At 41.1% G+C, this 22,792-nt stretch overlaps 1 protein-coding gene across 1 annotated transcript in view; it reads left to right on the top strand.

Moving 5' to 3' along the window:
* Nucleotides 1-20,273, top strand: part of LOC306973016 (noelin-3-like) — a 38,344-nt gene extending 18,071 nt beyond the window's left edge. Inside the window, exons 3-6 of the mRNA XM_079569814.1 lie at nt 7,035-7,190; nt 9,464-9,683; nt 17,602-17,708; nt 19,470-20,273. Coding sequence (XP_079425940.1) covers nt 7,035-7,190; nt 9,464-9,683; nt 17,602-17,708; nt 19,470-20,147 — 1,161 coding nt within the window. The 3' untranslated portion in view covers nt 20,148-20,273. The remainder of the gene's footprint in view (nt 1-7,034; nt 7,191-9,463; nt 9,684-17,601; nt 17,709-19,469) is intronic.
* The last annotated feature ends 2,519 nt before the right edge of the window (nt 20,274-22,792 follow it).

The following is a 22,792-nucleotide window of genomic DNA, read 5'->3' as shown; positions in this document are numbered from 1 at the left end:
AAATAAGCTGGGCTGAACTTTATTGAACTCACAAAATTATTTCTTGCCTGTATATTGATGAGGTCGCAGTCAGGAATATGTCAAAAGGTTCTTAACTTTTCTAGCCCATTTGTAGCATCTCATTTCTAAATTGCAGTAAATTGGATTCAAACTGGCATTTAATCTGAATTTTCTGATTTTCCTTAGAGACAGAACCCACTCTTGTTACTGTGTACTTTCATCAAAAACACCAAACTATTGTCTAAAACAAATTTCACACACACTCTTTTGTTCCAAAAATGGGCACAAATGCCCATTGTGTCTATTTTGGTTTTGAATATTAAAGCAGAACTAAGTAACTCTTGCCCCTAGAGGCCATAAGCGCCACTGCAGGTGTTGTGGCAACTTTTTTAACTTATTATTGTCCGTGAGAGTAAATACTACGCTGACAGAAAAGGCATAGGGAGAGAGGGATATTGTACATCCAATTACACAAAGGATTTTATTTTTTCACTAAAAATTGGCTGTTTAAACTGTTTAAAGTGGCGCTAGCCCGCAGCTAACTTTGCCCGTTAGCCTGTTAGCTTCTTCTTTGTGATTCTTTGTGTGTGTATTGCGCCTCCGACCCATAGGCAGTCAAGTTGCAATTGTGGTTTTCTGGCCAGAGACCTTCCAATCATCCCATTAACACTTGTATTACCCCCATAGGGACTACGAAAAGGATTTATTAAGGTAAACAAGTTACTTAGTACTGCTTTAAGATTTCTCCTCATCCCCCTGTTTGACTGAATGTTTTCAAATCCTACAAAATGAAATATACAAAGATATTTCTGCATTCATTAACAATATAATTGGCATTAAACTGGCTTTAAAAAACATTACATTTGACTTGCTGCCAGTTGCCACCCTGTTTCCTCACAGGGATGAGTTTGTCGGCCCATTTCAAGACTTTCCGGGAGCAACATTGTCACTGTCGCACAAAAAGGCTTTGTAATTAAATGCACAGCACACGAAGGTCTTTCTATTGTGGATAAAGTCGTTTGTAATTAGGTCTTTGTTTTTTGGAGATGCAGCGATGAGCCATGACACCACGTTATGCATTGGAGTAAGTACTACCAGGGCCGCTGCAAGAAGTTTTGGTGCCCTAAGCAGAAATATTTAGATGATGCCCCCCCCTTCCCACAAAAAAATTATAATAAAGCACACTCTCGAAACTCACTAAACATACATCTGGAATTAAATTAACTGAGTTCAAATGTAACAGTTTAATAGTTGGAGCCTCCCAGACAAGTTTGTATCACATATTCCTGTTTCAATGTAGCTGAATTACACTACTTTGAGTTACTTTTGAGTTACTTTTGGCAAAATCTAAACTGAAAATAGTAGTAAAGCCACCGAGCAAAAGTGCAGTTGGAGATTTATTTTTCCTTTGCTTTCCCCCATCCTCTTGTGTCTTGTAAACGCAGATCTAATACAACAGTGTCCAACTTGATCTGGCATGCTGCATTTTATTGGAGGGGAGTTTGGCATTTTTTCGTTCGTACATTTAAAGGAACAGGCCACCGTTTTTCCATACTGTGATATGTTCTTACCTGAGCTTAGTTGATACGTACCTGTCTGGTCTTTGTGCCCGTGGAAGAGCTTGGTTGCTTCTAATTTCATCCCATTTGGATCTATAGGAATATACTGGGAGAGGCGAAAGGTAACAACATCTTTGGTGTTTTTGCGTGACCGAGGGCACACAGTTTTTCCATACTGTGATATAATCTTACCTGAGCTTAGACGAGTTGACGTGTACCTGTCTGGTCTTTGTGCCCGTGGAAGAGCGTGGTCGCTTCCAACTTCACCCCCGTTAGGAGCTATAGGAAAACATCGGGAGAGCCCAAATGCTAACAACATCTTTGGTCGTTGATGCATACCTGTTGACCAGACAGGTACGCATCAACTCGTCTAAGCTCAGGCAAGAACATATCTCAGTATGTAAGAATGGTGGCCTGTTCCTTTAACGGCACTTGTAACTCAAGTGAATTGTAATGACTAATATATTCCCGTATTTTGTGTAAGTAATATGTTATATTCCTTGTAATATATTTGTGTAACTTGTTTCTCTTGTAATACCCCCAGCACTGCTCTCAGACCCTGAGTTTCTCGGCTCCGCTCCTGTAGCCGCTGCACACTTCACCTCAGATGTGTCTTCCCTCTCTGCACCTTCTCCTCTTTCCTTTTCCACTTGCCGCTGCGAGCACAGACACCACAGAAAGCACATGATGCAAAAGTTTGGAAATCTGAACTTAACTTTGCAATCAAATGTACTACATTTGTAAGAACAGGCTGTGGCACAGAGATTCCTATATGCGTTGTAACGGCACACACATTCCTGTAGCTCTTCTTTGTTGGCGTTCTTATTGAATACGGGCTGTTTTTTTATCAGCTGCACTGATAAAACAAAGGCCCACTACTGTACAATGCTATTCGATCACAGCAGCCTCAGTGTGATGCCCCTCGGAGACTTGACGCCCGACTCACAGCGCATCATGAGCCTATTGGAAACCGAATACTACCCTGTATTTTTTCTCCTACACTCCCATCACTAAATCAGTTTACATGACGACGCGCACACTCGCCGTGCATTTGTCACAGCTGAATTCATAAAGACCCTATTGATTGATATCTTTATTCACGCTTCTTTGTCTCTCTAATCCCCGGGGAGATCGCTCCAGCCCTTTCCACGGACCTATTTCATATTTCTCCATAAATTACATACCGGATGACAAGCTCGTGGAGATGAGAAAACTGTCAGTCTCACTTAAACATAGTAAACACAACAATTGAAAAGAACACCTCTATTACAGACGCTGAAGTATACGTATCTGTTAAATTGGCTTTACCTGGAGCTATCAAAGAATAATCAGCGTTTAAGAGATCTTCAGCGTGGCCGGGTCAGTCTGTGTTATGCTGTTGTTGCCACTTATTTTCTCTGGCATCTATGTATTTTACCTGGGTATCAGAAAGCCATTAGTCAGCCTCGCTTTTGTGACAGCCATTTTGTATATGAAAGAAAAAGACTTGCATATTGAACATATCGAGTGTGTCCAGTCGATTATGTTTGAAAATCTCTTAAAAGTTCCTGGACGACCGAGGGCCTACACGAACGATCTATAATACAAGTAGTAGGCTGTAGTAGGTGCAATAGGCCAGGATGAGTGAGCTAAAATACGGCGTGGCTTGTTCAATAACATGCACCAAATAAAGCAATAAACAAAGCTTTTGGATTTGAGAGGTCGAAACGTTCTGCGCTTCAACTACAAAGTACAGATGATGACCCAAGAACCTTCATTGAAGCTATAGTCTGACCATTTGAGTCTGGCTTTGCTTCCACATGAGGAGGGATAGATAACCTCTCTTGTGCAATAAACAAACATAATATTGTTAATCGTGATAAAAAATGCGTCAAGGAAGTGCCGATCCGTGGCAACAACAAGCAAAAGTGGGCGGAATAAGGTGAATAGTGTCTTCTTTCCCTAGAACACGACAGAATTACAGTGTATGTATGTATGTATACATGCGTTTCCAATGACATCACGCAAAGTTCCAGCCGCCATTTTGAATACCGAAGTAGCATTAAGTGGTACTACAACATGTAACACTATCTCTACTTAAGATGAAAATGAAACACAACAGTTGCATTTTTGTTTACTCATAATCATTGCTAAAGAAGATCAGAGTAAAAATACATCCCCAGAGAGGCACGTTTATGTGATATAAGCAGCAAATGTGGCACAGACGTAGCAGCTCTGTCTGTCAAGCTATAGCAGGATTGACTAAAGATCTGCTTCACTCCTCAGACTAAATAAACACATAAAGACGAAACAGAAAACCTTTCTCTGTGATTTTTACAGTTTGTCATGTCAACAGAGTCTAAGTCTGAGTCAGTGTTTAAGCTGCTCAAGACGTTAGCATGCTACTGGTTAGCAACTGTCATCAATCAACTGTCAATGGCTTCAAGACGATAAACACATGTGTGGCTCACATCTATGAACACTGAGGAAATACTACAGTAACAGCTCTGACCTCTGTCACATGTTGTATCCAAGGCTGCATTTTGTTTGTTTTTCAGGGCTTTCTCTTGTAGAGGTTGGAGCTGAGCTGTTGAAGCTAAATGCTAACCGGTAGCATGCTAACAGCTTAAACACTGACTCACTGGTTTCTTCACATAAACGTGCGTCTCTGGGGCCGTGTTTTTACTCTTATCTTCTTGATCAATAATTACGAGTACATAAAAATGCCACTGTCGATCAGTTGTCTTTCATTTCCATACTGAGTAGTCATATTGTTACATGTTGTAGTACTGCATAATTGTACTTTGATATTCAAAATGGCCACCATAACAACAAAAGTCACATGACTGAAAGGCGTGTATGAGACTGGATCCAGCAACCCTCTAGTTCCAACCAGTTTGGAACACCCAGCCTCCTGCACTACTGACCCCCCATTAACCCACCATCAAAACTCTACTTTCAAAGTAGATTTCAAAGCATCTCTATTTGGTGAATGCCATAAAATACAAAAAACTAAATTCCTTCCTCTGTCACAAAAACTCGCCTCCCAACCCGAACAGCTGAAACATTGGATTAGCGCTACAAACATCCAATTTTCTCTGCAAACGCAATCTTACTTCCCTCTGACAGACATAATTTATTTTATTTTTTTCAAACCAAACCACCAAACAAACAGCGGGCGCCGCACGTGGGCCGCGCTCCTCTATTAGCCCGTCACATCACAAACACATTTAGCTGTTGTTTGCTGAGGGCTGTTCTCTGCCATTCACCCGCTCGCTGACGCTAATGTACTGGGCCGCCTCGGGGCATCAGTCGGGACGTTTCAGGATCTGCCAGGCTCCAGCCACAGCGGCGAAAAGCTCCGGCGCACAATGTAAGGGCTAGGAAAGTACGGGACGGGGAGTGCATTTGCCCCGTAACACTACTACAGGCTTTATTTGGTAATCACTTAAGTCGGGGGAGTTATTTTTAGAAATGTAGGATGTGCTAAGTTGCAATACGCTCCACACATGAGGTAATTCATCAAACATTATAACAGAAAGCAATAACTGCACTATTTTTTTTTTAGTTATTGCTTTTGGAACATCACAAATAAACCCAAATGGTGAAAGCTGCTGCACGGAGCTCGTAAAAACTGTGCAATTTTCAACTAGAATTGTAATTTTTCTAACAAGTAATATAATTGTGATTAATATTGCAGTAGAATTGTAGTGATTATATTTGTGGTCAAACCGAGAATCAACATGTTCAGTAGAATTAACATTTGAGCGAAGACTGGAATATGAACTGCTAAAACTAAACTGAGAACTGAGAAGGGGTCACAGGTCAAACCCCTCGTCAGTCTTTGGCAGAGGATCTTTATCAACAACATGAACTCAGGCTTTGTGATTTGCAGATAAATAGACGGTATAAGCGCATCAAACAGTTCGACTTTGCGTGTTGGGGAGTGTGGTCCACGGGGGCTCATCAGGGATGAAGCCAAAGCAACTCATACAAAAACAGTGCAGGAAGACTTGCTAAGTGTACCTTGTAAAAATAATTTGCAGTCGAAGAAGGTATCCGAGGCACTCCGTGTATAAAAAAGTAAAAGTCCTTTATTTAAACATGGAGGGCCAACGCGTGTCTTCATCGTGCGTGTCGAAGCGCTTATCCATGTTTAAATAAAGGACTTAGCAAGACTATTAGATACATTTGAGATTAATTATGCAGCCCTGTGAGCACTTATCTCTTTGCGTGAAGTTGGCCCTTATTTAAAGGAACAGGCCAACGTTTTTCCATACTGAGATATGTTCTTACCTGAGCTTAGATGAGTTGATGCGTACCTGTCTGGTCTCTGTGCGTGCCCTTGGAACAGCTTGGTAGCTTCCAACTTTACCTTCGTTTGGAGCCATAGGAATATGCTGGGAGAGGCCAAATTCCTTCTGGTCATTTTATGTGACTGAGGGCACAACTCGTCTAAGCTCAGGTAAGAACATATCTCAGTATGGAAAAATGGTGGCCTGTTCCTTTAAACACAAATGTATATATATAAAAACATGTCATTTGTGCTGTTTTTAATCTTGAGAGTCTCTTTAAACGCTGTGTGTGTTGGCATGTCCCCCTCCCCGCAATCATTTTGCTACTGTTACTTCTTATTATACTGTACCTCAGGCCATATGACATGATGAGGAACATTGCAGTTTAGCATTGTAGCAGTTTGTGTGTTTACATTTTCAAAACTATTTAGCAACTACAGCAAACTATTTATTAGCGATTTCAAAAATGTCAATCACAATGACACGTTATCTTTACAAACTGTAATACTGTGACCCTGTGACTTGAAATTCATGCTTGAATCCTAAATAGGAAAATTCATAAGCTTCAATTTATGACCAAAGGTGAAAATATGTTCCATTCTCTCAAGCTGAAGTTTAGACCATGGGAAATTTACACTTTTCAGAACAATTTTGACTTAACCTTCACGGATTTTCTTCAAACTTGGCATGGCTGATGTTTTTATTGTAAATATTTTGGAAGCCAAATTTCAGGCATGTGTATTTCTGAATGTTCGAAATGTAGGGAGTTAAAATGTGCGAATGCCTCACACACCATTTTTTACTGCACCAACGTAGAACAAACTTTAATTCTGTCCTTTGACGATCGTGCTGTTGGCCAATCAGTTATATCAAACAACATGGGACTCACTCGGGCTGTAGTGCATATATTTATATTCATAATTCATACCACTCATTGTCTGTCTTTGTCGGTGCGGTTCCTCTGGGTTTGCAAAAGTGTTGGCAGATGCAGCACTGTTTAAAGTAACGCTGTGTTGTTATCCACAGACACTAAACGCAGCTCCCTCTGACACGCACACACACACACTGTGGGTCACGGCGCTGATTTGTTCCTTGAGAAGTCAAAGTGAAGCCCGCGGTGGAGCCTGCGCTGAGCCGCGAGGACGTTTTAATCTGAGCGCCGACAGGAAAATCAATGGGCGCGTTTGTTTGTGTTGAGCAGGTGCAGAACATGTCGCAGTCCATCGAGGTGCTGAACCTGCGCACTCAGAGGGACTTCCAGTACATCATGAAGATGGAGAGCCAGATCAAAGGGCTCAGGTCAAAGTTCAGGCAGATCGAGTCCGAGAAGAAGACGCTCGTCAACCGGAACTTTCAGGTTCGTCCGGCCTTTGGAAATGTCCCAGGAAATGTTTTGTCTGATGAAAAAACTGAGAAAATCCTTAACAGCCTGTGAGGTACAAGTGACATTTGAGTAACTTTACAAAAATACTTTACAAACAAGTCCATAGTGTGTGTCCCAATGCGTTAGAGTTAGACGCAAATCCCTGACCAGTATATCGGCAAATACTAGGATATAGTAATAGTATTCATCGTTATTGTTTGGAGCAGGTTTTTCTTTTCTCGGTACACTCGTGCAACATAAAACATATAACACAGAATTTAGATAAAAAATAAGCTATAAAAAATCTTTAAAACTATAAGGCTATAAGGGCATGGATAAAGAAGATTAAAAGAAATAAATTAAAAATGTAATAAAAAACATATGAAAAGACAACAACAAATTAACATAGAACAACAGCGTGATTGTATTCATAGATGTGCTGGTGTATTAACACATTGAGTGCCAAAAACGGAAAAAAAAACTACAAAACTACACACTCCAATACACCGCATGTGTGATTTGGGGAGCTCTGTGATCAACAGAAGTGAAATAAATGACGATCAAAAACTTGTGAAAAGTCACAAATCTGTACATTTCATGATTTCATTTTAAATGGTCAAAATTGGTCCAAGGACGGCTGAGAAACATCCTGTTAAAGTCTTCAATCTTATTCAAAACGTGTCAACAAGGTTGTCGTTGAAAATTGACTTGAAAATGAGATATTTAGGCATTTGCCTCTTCTCATAACGTTAGCGTCTGTCCAGAGAGGATAGAGGAGAAGAGAGTTGGAGAGAGGAGTTAATCAGAAAGGAGAGAGTTGCATAAAACCCCTGTTATCCCGAATCTAGAAAAAAATCAGCGATTTTGATCAAAACTAGCCTTTGTTTAGCTTAGATTTCTCAGGAACCGAGGCACATAGAATTAAACAGTTTTCACCTACGGCAACTTAGTCTCACCTTTCAAAGGGCATAGCATGTGTCAATAACTTTAACATAGAATACGCTATGGTGCAACAAATATCATGGAAAAAATGGTCTGGATTGTTGGCGCTCTACAGCTAAATCAATGTGTTAAGTGATAGCAGTAGATATAAGTGTGGACAAGCACATAGTGCAGTAGAGCAGTGCAAATGGCTGGAACAGGTTATTACGTTCATTAGTCGGATACAGAGTTATTGGATCTTGTTATCGTTCATGAGTCTGATGGCCGAGGGGAAAAACTGTTCATGTGGCGGGAGGTTTGTGTCTGTATGGACCGTAGCCTCCTGCCTGAGGAGAGAGGGGTGATAGTCCGTGTCCAGAGTGAGAAGGGTCAGCCGTGATCTGGGTGCTGGAGGTGAACAGGTCCTGGAGCGATGTGAGCTCACAGCCAATCACCTTCTCAGCAGCAGCAAAATGCGCTGCAGTCGATTCCTGTCCCGGTCTGTAGCGTCGGGGAACCACATAGTGATGGAGGAGGTGAGGATGGACTGGATGATGGCCGTGTAGAACTGCACCAGCATCTTGGTCGGCAGCTTAAGTTTCTTCAGCTGTTGCTGGAAGAACATCCTCTGCTGGGCCTTCTTGATGAGGGAGCAACAACTATCAATAGTTACTTAGAGAAATATCCACTATTGGCTAAAAGTTTGCAGATATGGCCACATTTCAATCCTGGACATCCTGGGTTTAACAGCTTTGATTCTTTGCAAGTCAATATAAAAGGGAGAGTATTAAACAGGAGCAAGAGGCAAAATATTTAGGAATTGTTTTGGACTCTCACTTAAATTTTTGTGTGGATAGTTCTGCGCCTGTTAAGGTCATTGCCCTCTCATCCATTATATGTTTTGTACTTTTAACTGTTTATAAAATCCCAGCTAGAAACATGTGCTGCAATTGAGCTTCTATTATAAGCCCTTTGACAAGACTTCTGTTACAGTTTGTCTATGCTTTTGTATCTGTCCCCATCAGATAAACCAAATTCATAAATTGTCTTGATGTGTGTATGTGTGAGTATGCAGGGTTACGGTCAGGGATTAGGGTTATGGGTTTTGTTGCGCAGACACCAAACCTGTCTTTTTTTCTGCCGGTAATTGAGTTATTGCAGTTTTTCTCACAGACATTGCAGGATGTTCTATTCCAGTTTCAGCTTGTTTGCCGGCGTGAAGCACCACTGTCTTTATTATTGAGCCGGCACTTGCGTCATAAATGGATAAAACAACTAAATTCACAATTCTGTCTGGCCTGAAACATTGATAAACCCACGTCCCCTCTCCGTGTTTCTTCATCCAGGAGCTTAAGGGGAAGATGGAGTCTCTGCAGCCGCTGATCCCGGTGCTGGAGCAGTACAAGACGGACACCAAACTCATCGCCCAGTTCAAGGAGGAGATCCGGAACCTGTCCGGGGTCCTGATGGGGATCCAGGAGGAGATGGGCGCCTACGACTACGACGAGCTGCAGCAGAGGGTCCTGAGTCTGGAGAGCCGGCTCCGCAACTGCATGAGCAAACTCAGTACGTCACACAGAGGAGGGACATCATCTGTTTGTGTGAATAACGGGAAGTTATTAAAGGAGACGTGGATTTAGTAGCATGCTATTAGCTGAAAGTGAAAGCGTCTTGACACTCCTTACTGCCTTTTGTTTACATTAACAACATTTCAAATTTTCGATCCACCTTAACCTCTTATCCCCTGCCTTAAAGGGATATTTCAGGATTTTTGACATAGGGCCTCAATTCCTAGTTATCCAGAGTGTTGCTGATTTCTGGAGATATTTTTTTTGTAATTCATACAGTTCTTATATTTGAAGAGTTTCGTGGCGCTAGGCTAGTGCAAGGCTAGTGCATTTCTACGATATCAGCTAGCCTGCATTAAAAACATATAGAATCATTTGAACCATTTGCATTTTAAAGAACTTACATTTGAGCAGCATCAGCTTCGTGGTTGTATAAGCTACGCAGCGGCGGAGGGATCTGCTTGAAAATAGTCCCTCAAAAAGCGATCATTCATGTGATGCAAGGTCAGTTATATTCCAAAAATGATTCTATCGACACAAACATTTATGTGGTTAGTCTGGCGTTAGTGATTTGCCTCAGGTGCACTGTGGAGTGTGTCAGACTGTTTTTAATGCAGGCTAGCTGATACCATAGGAATGCGCTAGCCTTGCATTAGCCTAGCACCACGAAACTCTTCAAACATAAGAACTGCATGAATTACAAAAAAAAGTATCTCCAGAAATCAGCAACACTCTGGATAACTAGGAAATGAGGCCCTATGTCAAAAATCCTGAAATATCCCTTTAAGCGAGCGTGTTTTTTCCAGTTTAGCTTTACCCAAATCTAAAGGTTTAAAGCCTATAGGCCAGGGTGAAACCTCATTTTAAAACCAAGACCTACAAAACTCATCTAAATAGAGCTTTTTCGTCACGCTGCGTTGTCACCACTTTTCAAACATTTTTTTTCCATCGCTTTTTTTGTTGTCGAATTTTCATCACTTTTTTGTTGGTCTTTCGTGGCTTTGTCATCACGTCTTTGTAGGGCTGGATGCAATCTTTTTTCGATACCTATGTTATTTTAATTGAATTAAAAATAATAATGTGTATTAAAAAAGCATCGTTCAGGAGAAAATCCTAGAACAGCACAACAAAAAGAAAATAGGCTGCAGCAGCGTCACCTGTAGCTTCATGTTTTGAGCAGAATTCCCACTTAAGCAGCAACGAAAAAAGAGAAAGAGAAAGGACATTATTAACTCCTGAGCGGCAGAGACAGACCAGATCCACATCCGGACGCCGTTTTCTTTCAGCTAAACTTTTCTAAACAACAGCACGTGACTTCAGGCTCTGCGGGGCTTTCGCTAAAGGCAAATAGCTGATGTGTTTCTTGTTGTCACTGCTTTTCTCTTTATCTAAGAGCTCTAGTTTCTTATTCAGTTAGTCCTGGCTCAGACTCTGCCATCTCTAATAATGACAGTAAGTTATAGCTTTGCTTCGCTTTAAGAAAACATCTGCATTTGCGCTGAAGCTGCTCATGAGTTCAGGCTTTTTGAGACTCACTGTGGATCATTTATTGACATCTGGAGAGAAAAATTTGTTTTTCGATACTGCCCCCTACCGGAGCTTTTTGGTCAGTACCAAGTAGGTACTGACCAACATTTTTGTCACATTTTCATCACATTTTTCATTGCTTTTTCGTCACGTTTTTGTCGCTCTTTTGCTACGTTTTCATCCTCGTTTTCATCTCATTTTCATCGCTATTTTGACCAAGAAACTTTTAGATTTGGGTATAGCCAAACTGGAGAAAATGTGCTTGGTTGAGGTGGGGGTAAAGAGGTCAAAGTTCGTACACTTTCACTCAGAATGGTGTGCTGGGTAATCGGGAGAGTCGGGACGTTTCCTGGTGGGCCACAGTGCTTTTGGGCCATCAGAATAAAATAATGAATTCAAAGCAGACCCCAATGGTGTGCTATTACAGGCCTAAAGGCTGCTGTTTGAGATGTACATTACACAAATCTATATCTATCAAATACTGACTTTTGCATCACACTTTTCATTCATTGTGGCAGGGAGATACTATTTGACGTTGAACTAACTCAAAGGGGTTCAATGTAGAAAAAGCACTCATATATTTTTCATCTATCGGTGCTGTCTGTGGAGATGGATCAGGCTCAGACTGTGTGTGCAGCGGTCCATGTGAAAAGAGAATGTTTCATCAGCAGGGACTGATCCGCTAACATTTAACTTGTAATGCTAACACCCTACGAGTTGAGCGAAAACTCTCTAGGCATCTAAAACTTTGAACTGCTTTACATTTCCACTGTTGCCAGCAGGGAACAGGCCACCGTTTTTCTATACTGAGATACTGCATGTTCTTACCTGAGCTTAGACGAGTTGATGCGTACCTGTCTGGTGTTTACGCGTGCGCTCAGTCACGCAAAAAGACCGAAGATGTTGTTAGCATTTAGCCTCTCCTCCTCTCCTCTATGGGGCCAAACGGGGGTGAAGTTAGGAGTATGTTCCTCCATGTTTTCCCTATTTAAATACGGTTACGTGAGTAGTTACACGATAGTATAGTCACACAAAATTAAACATTTCAATTTTCTAAGCGGATAAAAAGTGGTACGATATTGTAAGGCGTAATAAGATAAGATAATCCTTTATAGATCTCACAATGGAGAAATTCACTTGTTACATTCGGCACTGAATAAGATCACTAAATAGACTGGAATTGTGCAAACAGTTAAATAGTAAAAAGGAGGTATCGTACGATATCAAGGTCTGCATTGGCAGTACAAAGTTTCCGTCCCAGTGCAGGTTGTCAATAAGTGACGCTAATACAGAGAATAGTGCTGTACAGTCTGACAGCAGTGGGGATGAAGGGTGCACTGAAAGAGCTGCTCAGCTCCTCTACAGTCCTCTACATGTAGTGGGTGGGAGGTGTTGTCCATGATGGAGGTGAGCTTGGCTAACACCCTCCTGTCCCTCACCTCCTCCACAGAGTCCAGTCCTGAGCAGCTTGTTCAGTCTGTTCTTGTCCCGCTCTGTGCTGCCCGAGGCCCAGCACACGGCAGCGTAGTGGAGAGCAGAGGCTACCACAGAGTCAGAGAAAGTCCTGACGAGTCTCCTCAGAAGGTGGAGGCGACTTTGGCCCTTCTTGTACAGGGCGTTGTGGGACCAGTCCAGTTTATGGTTGAGGTGAACGCCCAGGTACTTGAAACCTCACTGTCCTCCCCCTGGATGTTCAGCGGTGTGTGCGGTGGTGTGTGCGGTGGTGTCTTCCCCCTGATATCGATCACCATCTCCTTTGCCTTACTGGTGTTTAAGCACAGGTGTTTGCGCTCACACCAGTCCACAAAGTCCATGATAACACCTTTTAAGAGCACTTCGACATCCACAGAGTAAAGTGAAGATATTACTGCGCAGACGTCAAAGTGCTCCTAAGGTATTATTACGCCTTACAATATAGTTCCCCTTTTTATCCACTTCATGTGTAACTATACTTGGATCGTGTAACTACTCACGTAACCGTATTTAAAGAATAAGGAGAGAATAAGAATAAGAATATGCTGGGACAGACCAGACAGGTACACATCAACTCGTCTAAGCTCAGGTAAGAACATATCTCAGTATGTGGCCTGTTCCTTTAAAGCTAGACATCACAGCTTAGTGAAGTTGATGATATGCACTACATTTCCGAACTTCTCTTCACCTCACACAATCAAAATGCAAGTCTACAAATTGCCAGACTCTGAACTATAATCACTTCCCCCCTACAGTTTCTGTTCATTGCTCTGACTGCAATTGTGTTATTTCAAGTCTCTAAATCCACTTTCCATCGAAGTATATCCAAAACCAAAGCCCTAAATTAGCCGGGCTGCCAGGTTATCGATACCGGCGCAGCTTGTCAAAAGGTCGACGCGAGCAGAAACACGTGAATACCAATCGCGTCAGAACAACAGCAGCTTAAGGCGATCGCTCCCATTACGTCCCGGCGTGTGATTGATTCAGTAAAAGGCCGTTAAATACTTAATAGGGGAGTGTGAAGTGTGCGTGCGAGTGATAGCCCGCTGTCATTTGCCGCAATTAAAACGTCAGGCGAGATAAATTAGAAGCGCCGCTCGAGTATTTAAAATATTAAACCATGTGTGAGAGATGTCGGGCTGTAATTGACATCTGGAAGAGTCCAACAGCTCGGCACGCGCAGTATTTCTGAGCAACCTGCGCTTGTGTGTGCGGGTATAGAAATAAAACAGCCATATGCGCATATACTGGGAGCATAAGGGGGTGTCTGTGCTGTATTTGAGTGAATGGGATTTGTAAGATAACGGAGGATAGCAATTAGGGACGGGAGATGCCTGTTTGGAACCAATACGATACAGATTACTTTTCGGGTCATTTTAGTCAACGCTGTTGCCGGGTTAATGCATTTCAGTCAATATGTGAAATGCTAAAGCTGTTTATTTCATGCTATTGATTTATGAACGAACATGGCATTTCCACAAGTCATTAAAGGATCAGGCCACCGTTTATCCATACTGCGACATGTTCTTCCCTGAGCTTAGACGAGTTGATGCGTACCTGTCTGGTCTGTGTGCGTGCCTGTGGAAGAGCGTGGTCGCTTCCAACTTCACCCCCGTTTGGAGCTATAGGAATACATTGGGAGAGGCCAAATGCTAACAACGTCTTTGGTTGTTTTGCGAAACTGAGCGCACGCACAAAGACCAGACAGGTACGCATCAACTCGTCTAAGCTCAGGCAAGAACATATCTCAGTATGGAAAAAGGGTGACCTGTTCCTTAGCCTTAACATTTTCTTACAGCCTATTGGCCAGTGTAACGGCTCATTTGAAAGCTAAGGCCTACCTAACTCATCGTAACTTGTTCTCGCATTTTTGTTTTGTTTTCGCCCTTTTTTTTGTCGTGCTTTCATTGGTTTTTGTTGTGTTTTTTGTTGCTTTTCTGACGTGATTTTTCGACACGTTTTTGTCACTTTTAAATGGTTTTATTGTTGCTTTTCCGGCATGTTTTCGTCACTCTATTGTTGCTTTTTCATCACTTTTGGGTCATATTTTTGTTGCTTTTTTATTGTGTTGTTGTTTTTATTTGGTCACTTTGTGGTTGCATTGTCATCCTCATTTCCATCGCTACTTTAACCTTTTTTTTTTTTTTAAGAAGCTTTTAGATTTGTGTAAAGCCAAACTGGAGGAAACGTGCTCGGTTCAGGTGGGGTAGTTACAGGAGTAATTTGCTGCCTCACTGATATTTTGCTGATCAGTATCAACACTGAATTGGCGTCAATAAATCAACATTGTTGTATCAATCTGCCAATCCATAGTAAACATTCCCAGTTTTCAATGTGTAGGTACTTTGTGTAATATTTTGCCTAATCTATATCGCCAACAAGATATTATCTGAATTGTCGAAGATATGCAAAACTACAATATAAAGGAGATTAAATCAGTGATTTATGAGAAGCTCAAAATATGCTGGGGAGAAATAATAACAAACAAAAACAAAAAAACAGTATGGCAGAGCTTAATATGTTGATGTGATGAATTAAAGGCCTGATATTCATGACAAGAAATCTTGGCTATTTCACCACTGTCACATTCTTGCAAGACACAATATATTAAAAACCTTATCATATTCAAATCTCTGCCTGTTGTTCAAGATAATGAATGGCACAGCAGCAAAAAGTTGATTTCACTGAGCTCAGGAAGGACATCCCGAGCAGCTCAGTGTTCTCAAGTGTGGCCATCAGACAGTGGACTATGTTGCCAATGGAGCTGATTACCTGTACAAACTGCAACACTTTTCCACAACAAACTATGGCATCTTTAAAACCAACGTGGGTGTGACTTAATTTTACAGTACTACATTCAGTACAATGTATCAAGTGTACTGTAAGTGTTACCCTAACCTGCTCGTGTAATTGGCATGTATGTGAGAGGGCGTTTGGAAATGAACACTGGAAAGAATGTAGTTTGTAGTGATTTTAATGCAACGTTGGGGGAAATGTGGTAGTAATATGTTGTGTTTTTATAACACTGTTTGTACATCAGCATGATAAGGGACTACGTGGAAACTAGCACAAGCGATACAACCTAATAGCTGGGCGATATATCGATATTTAAAGGGGCTAGATGCAAGTTAGCCATTTTATACTCACTACTGCCATCTCAGGTCATACGTGTAACTGCACCTTCTATATTAAGCTCGTGTATGACGGCATTTCGGACCCGAATTAACACCTTTTTGAGTGACAGTGCAGGATTTTAGAGAAAGTTGTAGTGAACAGGTCTAGGCTCATTCTACACATTAGGACATGGCTGGAACATGTAGGGGGAGGGAAATACATTTTTTTTTAACATTTTTAAACTCTGTATAGTCCCTTTAAGATATATCGATTTATTTTTAAATGAGGTATGGAAAATCAATCAATGCAACCAAATCGCATATATCGGGATATTTCAAATTCAGATAAGTTATGAAGTTAACATAAAGAAACAGGTCATGTCAAGCTGATTTTTTAAAAGTTTATCTTAAACTGAGCACTTTATTTTGTTATCTCTTTATATATAAATGCTGCCCTCAGAAAAAGATTTACCTGTTTTATTTTATACAAAGCTCCACCTTATGGAGCTTTGTTTTGCAGTTTTTATGTTTACATTTTATAGTGTTTTCTATAAAACTGCTCGTATTTGGCTTTTACTTTGACTAAACATTTCATTTCACAGCTCTCACTTTACGGAAAAAATATCGGGATATATATCGTATATCGATATTCAACCTAAATATATCGGGATATGACTTTTGGTCCATATCGCCCAGCCCTACAACCTAGTACAAAGCATTTCTCCCGTCTGAGGTGAAGGAAACGGACCAAAACAGTAACCGGGACACTCTCTCCGGATCTTCCAAAATAGTTCCCGGATCCTTTACCCTGAAAAACTGAACGATCAAATTAAGCACTGTACGGTGAATTTACAGTACCATTTCCGATCTTTTAAAGGTGCCTTTTTGTGGCCCAGTGAGTGGTTAGCATTGTGCCTTTACTTTCAATAACAGTGGCAGAAACTCACAAATCTATTTATCCTGGAGCTACCATGATGGAAAGTAAAGGCGCCATGCCAACCGCTCATACAGCCGCTGTGCCACTGAAAAAAAATGTTAAATCACACCATTTCTGTACAATTCTGTATCATGTATCAGGGATTCATAGTCTGTTTTGTAAAGCGCCTCTATGTTTGCACTGTCCACAAAAGCATTCAAAGCCTCCCCCCGCACTCGACCCGGGGCTTGTTCATGGTTAGATGCTCAACCCGTGACAGACAAAAGAAGATCTCAAAATAGTGATGAACTTCGTATAAATGCTTGGTTTATTCTTTATGGATGAATCTCAAATGCACAAAAACACTAGAGACATGAAAAATATCCTTGGCCCAAGACTTTTCTTGGAGATTGAATTGAGTTGTCTTAATATAAAAATGATAGCTGAAAGTAAAGAACATTTTAATGACGGAGGAGAAAATGAGATGAAGCTTTTCTGTGGGCTCATGTCAGTGTTGGGGAAACAGCTGCATTCACAAAGTCCACTAGGTTTAGTATTCATGTTAAAGGGGCTAGATGTAAGTTATCCAACTTATACTTACTACTGCCACCTCAGGTCATACGTGTAACTGCAGCTTCTATATTAAGCTCGTGCATGACGGCACTTCGGACCCGAATTAACAACTTTTTGAGTGACAGTGCAGGATTTTAGAGGCAGTTGTGGTGAACAGGTCTGGGCTCATTCTACACATTAGGACATGGCTGGAACATGTAGGGGGAGGAAAATACTTAATTTTAACATTTTTAACTCTGTATAGTCCCTTTAAAATGATTGTGACATGTGATGATCAGCTGTAAAGTCTGACCCGACCCGTCCTGTGTCCTCAGCCTGTGGTAAACTCATGCAGATCACGGGGCCTCAGACGGTGAAGACGTCCGGGACTCGCTTCGGAGCCTGGATGACCGACCCGCTGGCTTCTCTCAAAAACAACAGGGTAAGATGTTTGCAGACTCAGCCATTCCACCTTTCAGGGCTACATTTGTTTCCTCTTGTTGCAGAAGTGAGTTTGAGAATTAGCACTGAGTGACATTTCCCCCCCAAAAATTATATCAGACAACAACACGAGTCTATTTAGAATCACCCGCTGCCTAATTACAAAAAGCTCAATGAAATTTGAATACGAGTCACTTTGATGTTGTAATCATCCTGTGCCCCTGCTGCGCTTTGATCGCAGTGTGGTGAAGTCCATTCCTCTTTCTCATGATATTTGTGAGGGTCTTGGATCGGGGAAATATTTTTTTAAGGATTCGGGAAAGATTTTAGATGATATAACAGTGTTTAAAGACTGTTTTCAATAACTGTATTTAGCCTTTTTCCCCAAATCCAAAGTGCTCCTGTAACAGAGCAAGTTAATGGGAGACACTGCAGAAAAACATATTAACTTTCACCTTGGAAACTAAAATACAGAATCTTCACAATAACATGTTTCATTATTGCACAGATTGAATAGTTTGTAATAGATTTGGGAATATGTAATTTCAGCCTTTTTCTCAAAATGCATTTCTCTGACATTGGTGCTACAATATCTCCACGTAAGTAGCAGCTACAGACTTCAAATTTCTCCATCTTTGACTGAGTCATTTTGAAGGGCTTTTCAGAGGAATGTTTTAATATCTAGTTCCCAGCCCGATTTATTGAGTTTTGAATTTCAAAAAACAAGGTAAATTTGACATTTTTACAGATTTTTCCACTAAAAAAAGTGATCTAAAATCCCCTCGGAAAAAGTGTGGAACGTTAACTAATATGTCAACAAAATAAACCATACATTTAAACCTAGCTTGATCCATTATAGCGATTTTGTTATTTTGGCATTTTTAGGCATCGTTTTATATGAAAACATAAAATTACAGAACACTTTCCCTCATATTTATGCCAGTAATCTACAGCAAAAGTTTCAAATTGATATCTCTAAATTTAAAAAGTTTCCTTTTTCACCTGCAACTGTAAATCATAATGTATCATATGAACATTGTAAATGGTCTCAACTTATGTAGTGCTTTACAGCAAGGATCCAATAACGCATTCAGACACAGAGACCGATGTACCAATGTACACAGACACTGGAGGCAAGGTGGGGAAAGTGTCTTGCCCATTGACACAATGACAGTGTGCGCCTTCAGAAGGCGGGATCCGAACCCCCAACCTTCCGATCATGCGACGACCACCATCCGCGCCACAGTCACCAGAGCCGGTGCTAGCCCTTCTGAGGCCCCCAGCAAAAATACACTCGGGGGCCCAACAGTACGCATCCCAAGGAGATTTGACGAAGAGCGAACCGATTTACACGCAGTAGTGCAGGGCAGAAGGGGAAGATACTGACCTCAGTTTGGGCCCTGCCCCCTGTGTAAGAAACACTAACCATTTCCCCACTTTTTAAAATGGTAAATGGTCATGTTGTTTCCCCTCTGGTCCCTGACCCACAGTTTGGGAACCCCTGATTTAAAACTAACTTACACCTGCTCCAGACAGTTTTTTTCTGTCTTACCACTGAGAATAATCCTGACAGTTATTTGTTTTACACCAAGCACATTCAGAGAGCTGGAGTTACTAAAGGTAACTGCACTCATGAGAACTGTGTGGATTCAACTGTCCTTTGAAACCAATACAGTAGCTTCGTACAGTTTTTTTCTCTTCAACTCACCAAACTACTGTCCTGATGAATGAAATGAAATGATTTTTCCCTGTGTCTCTCCAGGTGTGGTACATGGACAGCTACACCAACAACAAAATCGTCCGAGAGTTCAAATCCATGTCGGATTTCGTGGCCGGCGTCGAGTCTCGAACCTACAACCTCCCGTTCAAATGGGCCGGGACCAACCACGTGGTGTACAATGGCTCGCTGTACTACAACAAGATCCAGAGCAACATCCTGGTGCGCTACAGCTTCGAGACGGGGCGGGTGGTGACGCAGAGGGCGCTGGAGTCGGCCGGCTTCCACAACGTCTACCCCTACACGTGGGGCGGCTTCTCCGACATCGACCTGATGGCGGACGAGCTCGGCCTGTGGGTGGTGTACGCGACCAATCAGAACGCGGGGAACGTGGTGATCAGCCAGCTCAACCCGGACACGCTTCAAATCCTCCAGACCTGGAACACCGAGTACTCCAAGAGGAACGCCGGCGAGTCCTTCATGATCTGCGGGACGCTGTACATCACCAACTCGCATCTGACCGGGGCGAAGGTGTACTACGCGTACTCCACCAAGACGTCCACGTACGAGTACACGGACATACCCTTCCACAACCAGTACTTTCACATGTCCATGCTGGACTACAACGCCAGAGACAGAGCGCTGTACGGGTGGAACAACGGACACCAGGTTCTGTTCAACGTCACGCTTTTCCACATCATCAAGACTGAAGATGACTCGTAAGAAGTGTCGGAAATGTGCGATTTCATTTGAATGTCACTTAAAGAGGGGGTATTAGGCTTTTCGCAGGTATTTGATAATGAAGTTAAACACATCATGATCACTGTCTTTAACCCCGACCTTAACCCAGTGCATTTTCTCCAGTTTTAACCAAATCTACAAGCTTCTTGATCTGAGAGCGAAACAGCCTAGGATATTCAAAGCTAAGACCTAAGCTTCATCATGTTCAGTTGTTTTTGCTTTTTTGCCACAATTTCCTCACATTTTTACCACATTTATGTTACGTTTTTCTCACATTTTTGTCATATTTTTGTTATGTTTTTGGCACATTTTTACCACATTTTTGTCACATTTTTGTCATATTTTTGTTATGTTTTTGTCACATTTTTACCACATTTTTGTTACGTTTTTCTCACATTTTTGGCACATTTTTACCACAATTTTCTCACAATTTTTCCCCATTTTCATCACATTTTTATCACATTTTTGTCACATATTTGTCATGTTTTTCTCAAGTTGGCGTTTTTCAAGTAATGTGATCAAGCCACAAAAATGTGACCAAAACATGTAAAAAAAAAAAAAAAGCAACAAAAAAACGTGACAAAAAAATATCCAAAAAGGACAAAAACGTGACATTCATAACAAGAAAGAAGCATAACTAGTTTTGTAGGTCTTAGCTTTCAAATTAGATGTTACTCTGGCCTAGAGGCTGTAAGCTCCAATCAAGAATCTTTTAGATTTGGGTAAAGCCCGACTGGAGAAAATGCACTCGGTTAAGGCGGGGGTTAAGATTTTCATGCGATTCACTGGTGAAGATCCAACTCCATGTTTGTTTTTGATGGTAAAAGGCTCTAAAAGGTCGATTTTGCTTAATACCCCTCCTTTAGTTTATGTATTAATTTGGTGTAAAATGTGCTATATCTATTTATTTGCTGACTCTGAGCCACCTGTAATCACAGTTTTAAAGCGTTTAGCAGTTATGTACAGTGTAAATAATGTCAAAGTGGAACCACCTGAGAAGATTTCATAAAATGTTCAGATTTGCTCATAATGAAGGTTGCTGTAAAGGCTCTTTGTGCCTCGCCTAAGCCTGGATAAGCTACAAGGTTAAGGAAAAGTGAGCTGGGATCAAAAGCAAACCCGGGCTGGGTGCCGTTCATTTCTTTTCAATACCGGTACTTAAGAAGAAGAAGAAGAAGTGGTTTTCGATACCAATACTAAAATATTTGTCATATAGAACCATATAACTGATTAATAATGTAAATTTATTCCTTTTGTATCATTTGTTTGACCAAGAAACTTCATTTAACTACAAAAGGGCGGAAAAAACACTTTCCAAGTTTTTCTTACTTTTCCCATGTTTTTTTCCACTAAATTACTCCCAATTTTCCTTTTTTTTCAACCAATTTTCCCAAAAATCAAATTTTCATTTCATCATTTTCTTTTCCATTTATTTCTCCAAATTTTTCCTTAATTGTTTTTCCAATGTTTTTTTTCTAAATTTTCCCCGTCTTTCAATTCTCAATTTTATTTCAACTTGTGTTTCACTTTTTTTCTCTCTTTAAAAGTTTGAAGAACAGCAGCATCACAACTTGAACATTTTATATTTTGTTTCTGCTTTTGATACTTTTTTTTTTTCCGGTACCAAGCTGGTATCGTTTAACAGTACCCAGCCCTGACAAGCCAGTCGCTCTTACTCATTTTCAAAAGCAGAAACATCCGGGACATTCCTCACTGCAAAGTATTCCAAGTCTTTGTCGGGTCCGTTTATACTGAATCTCCGAAACACCTTATATCAAAACTCGTCTTATCCCGATCAGTGATTAACCAGTTGGAGGCCGTTTCTCTGTCCTTCAAACCTTTCCTGGTGCTTTTTTAAGCCGCCATGTTTGCTTCAACCGGACATTCTGATTGGTTAACCCACCGATCTTTGGTGCTTGAGCAGATTCAACAAGAATAGGAGAACACTTGTGTGGCCAGGCTGATTTAGACACACAGGGACATGCAGAAAACACATGGTCTAAGGCAGTGGTTCTCAACCTTTTGGAGTCGCGACCCCTATTAAAACAGTTAAAGGGGTTTGTGACCCCTGTTCGGGTCACACCGTTAGAAATAGGGACACTAGCCTATATAATTCTTAAAAAACAAAGACAAAAATAAAATGGCTAAAATAAAATGAATCAAATTAAGAACAAATAATGGCTTTCTGGTAAAATAGGGCACACATGCTACAGTAAAATATTATTTTATCAACAACACTCTGGCGACCCCCCAAATTTGTCTCGTGACCCCCTTGGGGGTCTCGACCCCCAGGTTGAGAACCACTGGTCTAAGGAACATGAGCAATTTCTGTGGTTTTATAAAAAATAAAAAAAAGAGCCCTCCCACAACTTCAGAAAACTCAGACACAAGTTTGCACACCGAGGATCATATTTTCTATATTTTTTGTTGGATACTTTGTAATCCTTAAGACTTACCGTTTTTCAGTTCTGTTGATTTATGTCTTTGAAACGAACTCCCTCTGAAGTACTGACTAAACATGAATGTCCTGAATAAATCAGCCCTATGCTACTAAATAAAGCGCCCCCTGCTGTCACATTTCAACACTGATACACTTTAGAGATTAGAAGCTTCATACACAGGATTAT

The sequence above is a fragment of the Gobius niger genome (genome assembly GCF_951799975.1).
Source record: "Gobius niger genome assembly, chromosome: 13".
NCBI lineage: Eukaryota > Metazoa > Chordata > Actinopteri > Gobiiformes > Gobiidae > Gobius > Gobius niger.
This window is presented reverse-complemented; position numbering and strand designations above follow the sequence as displayed.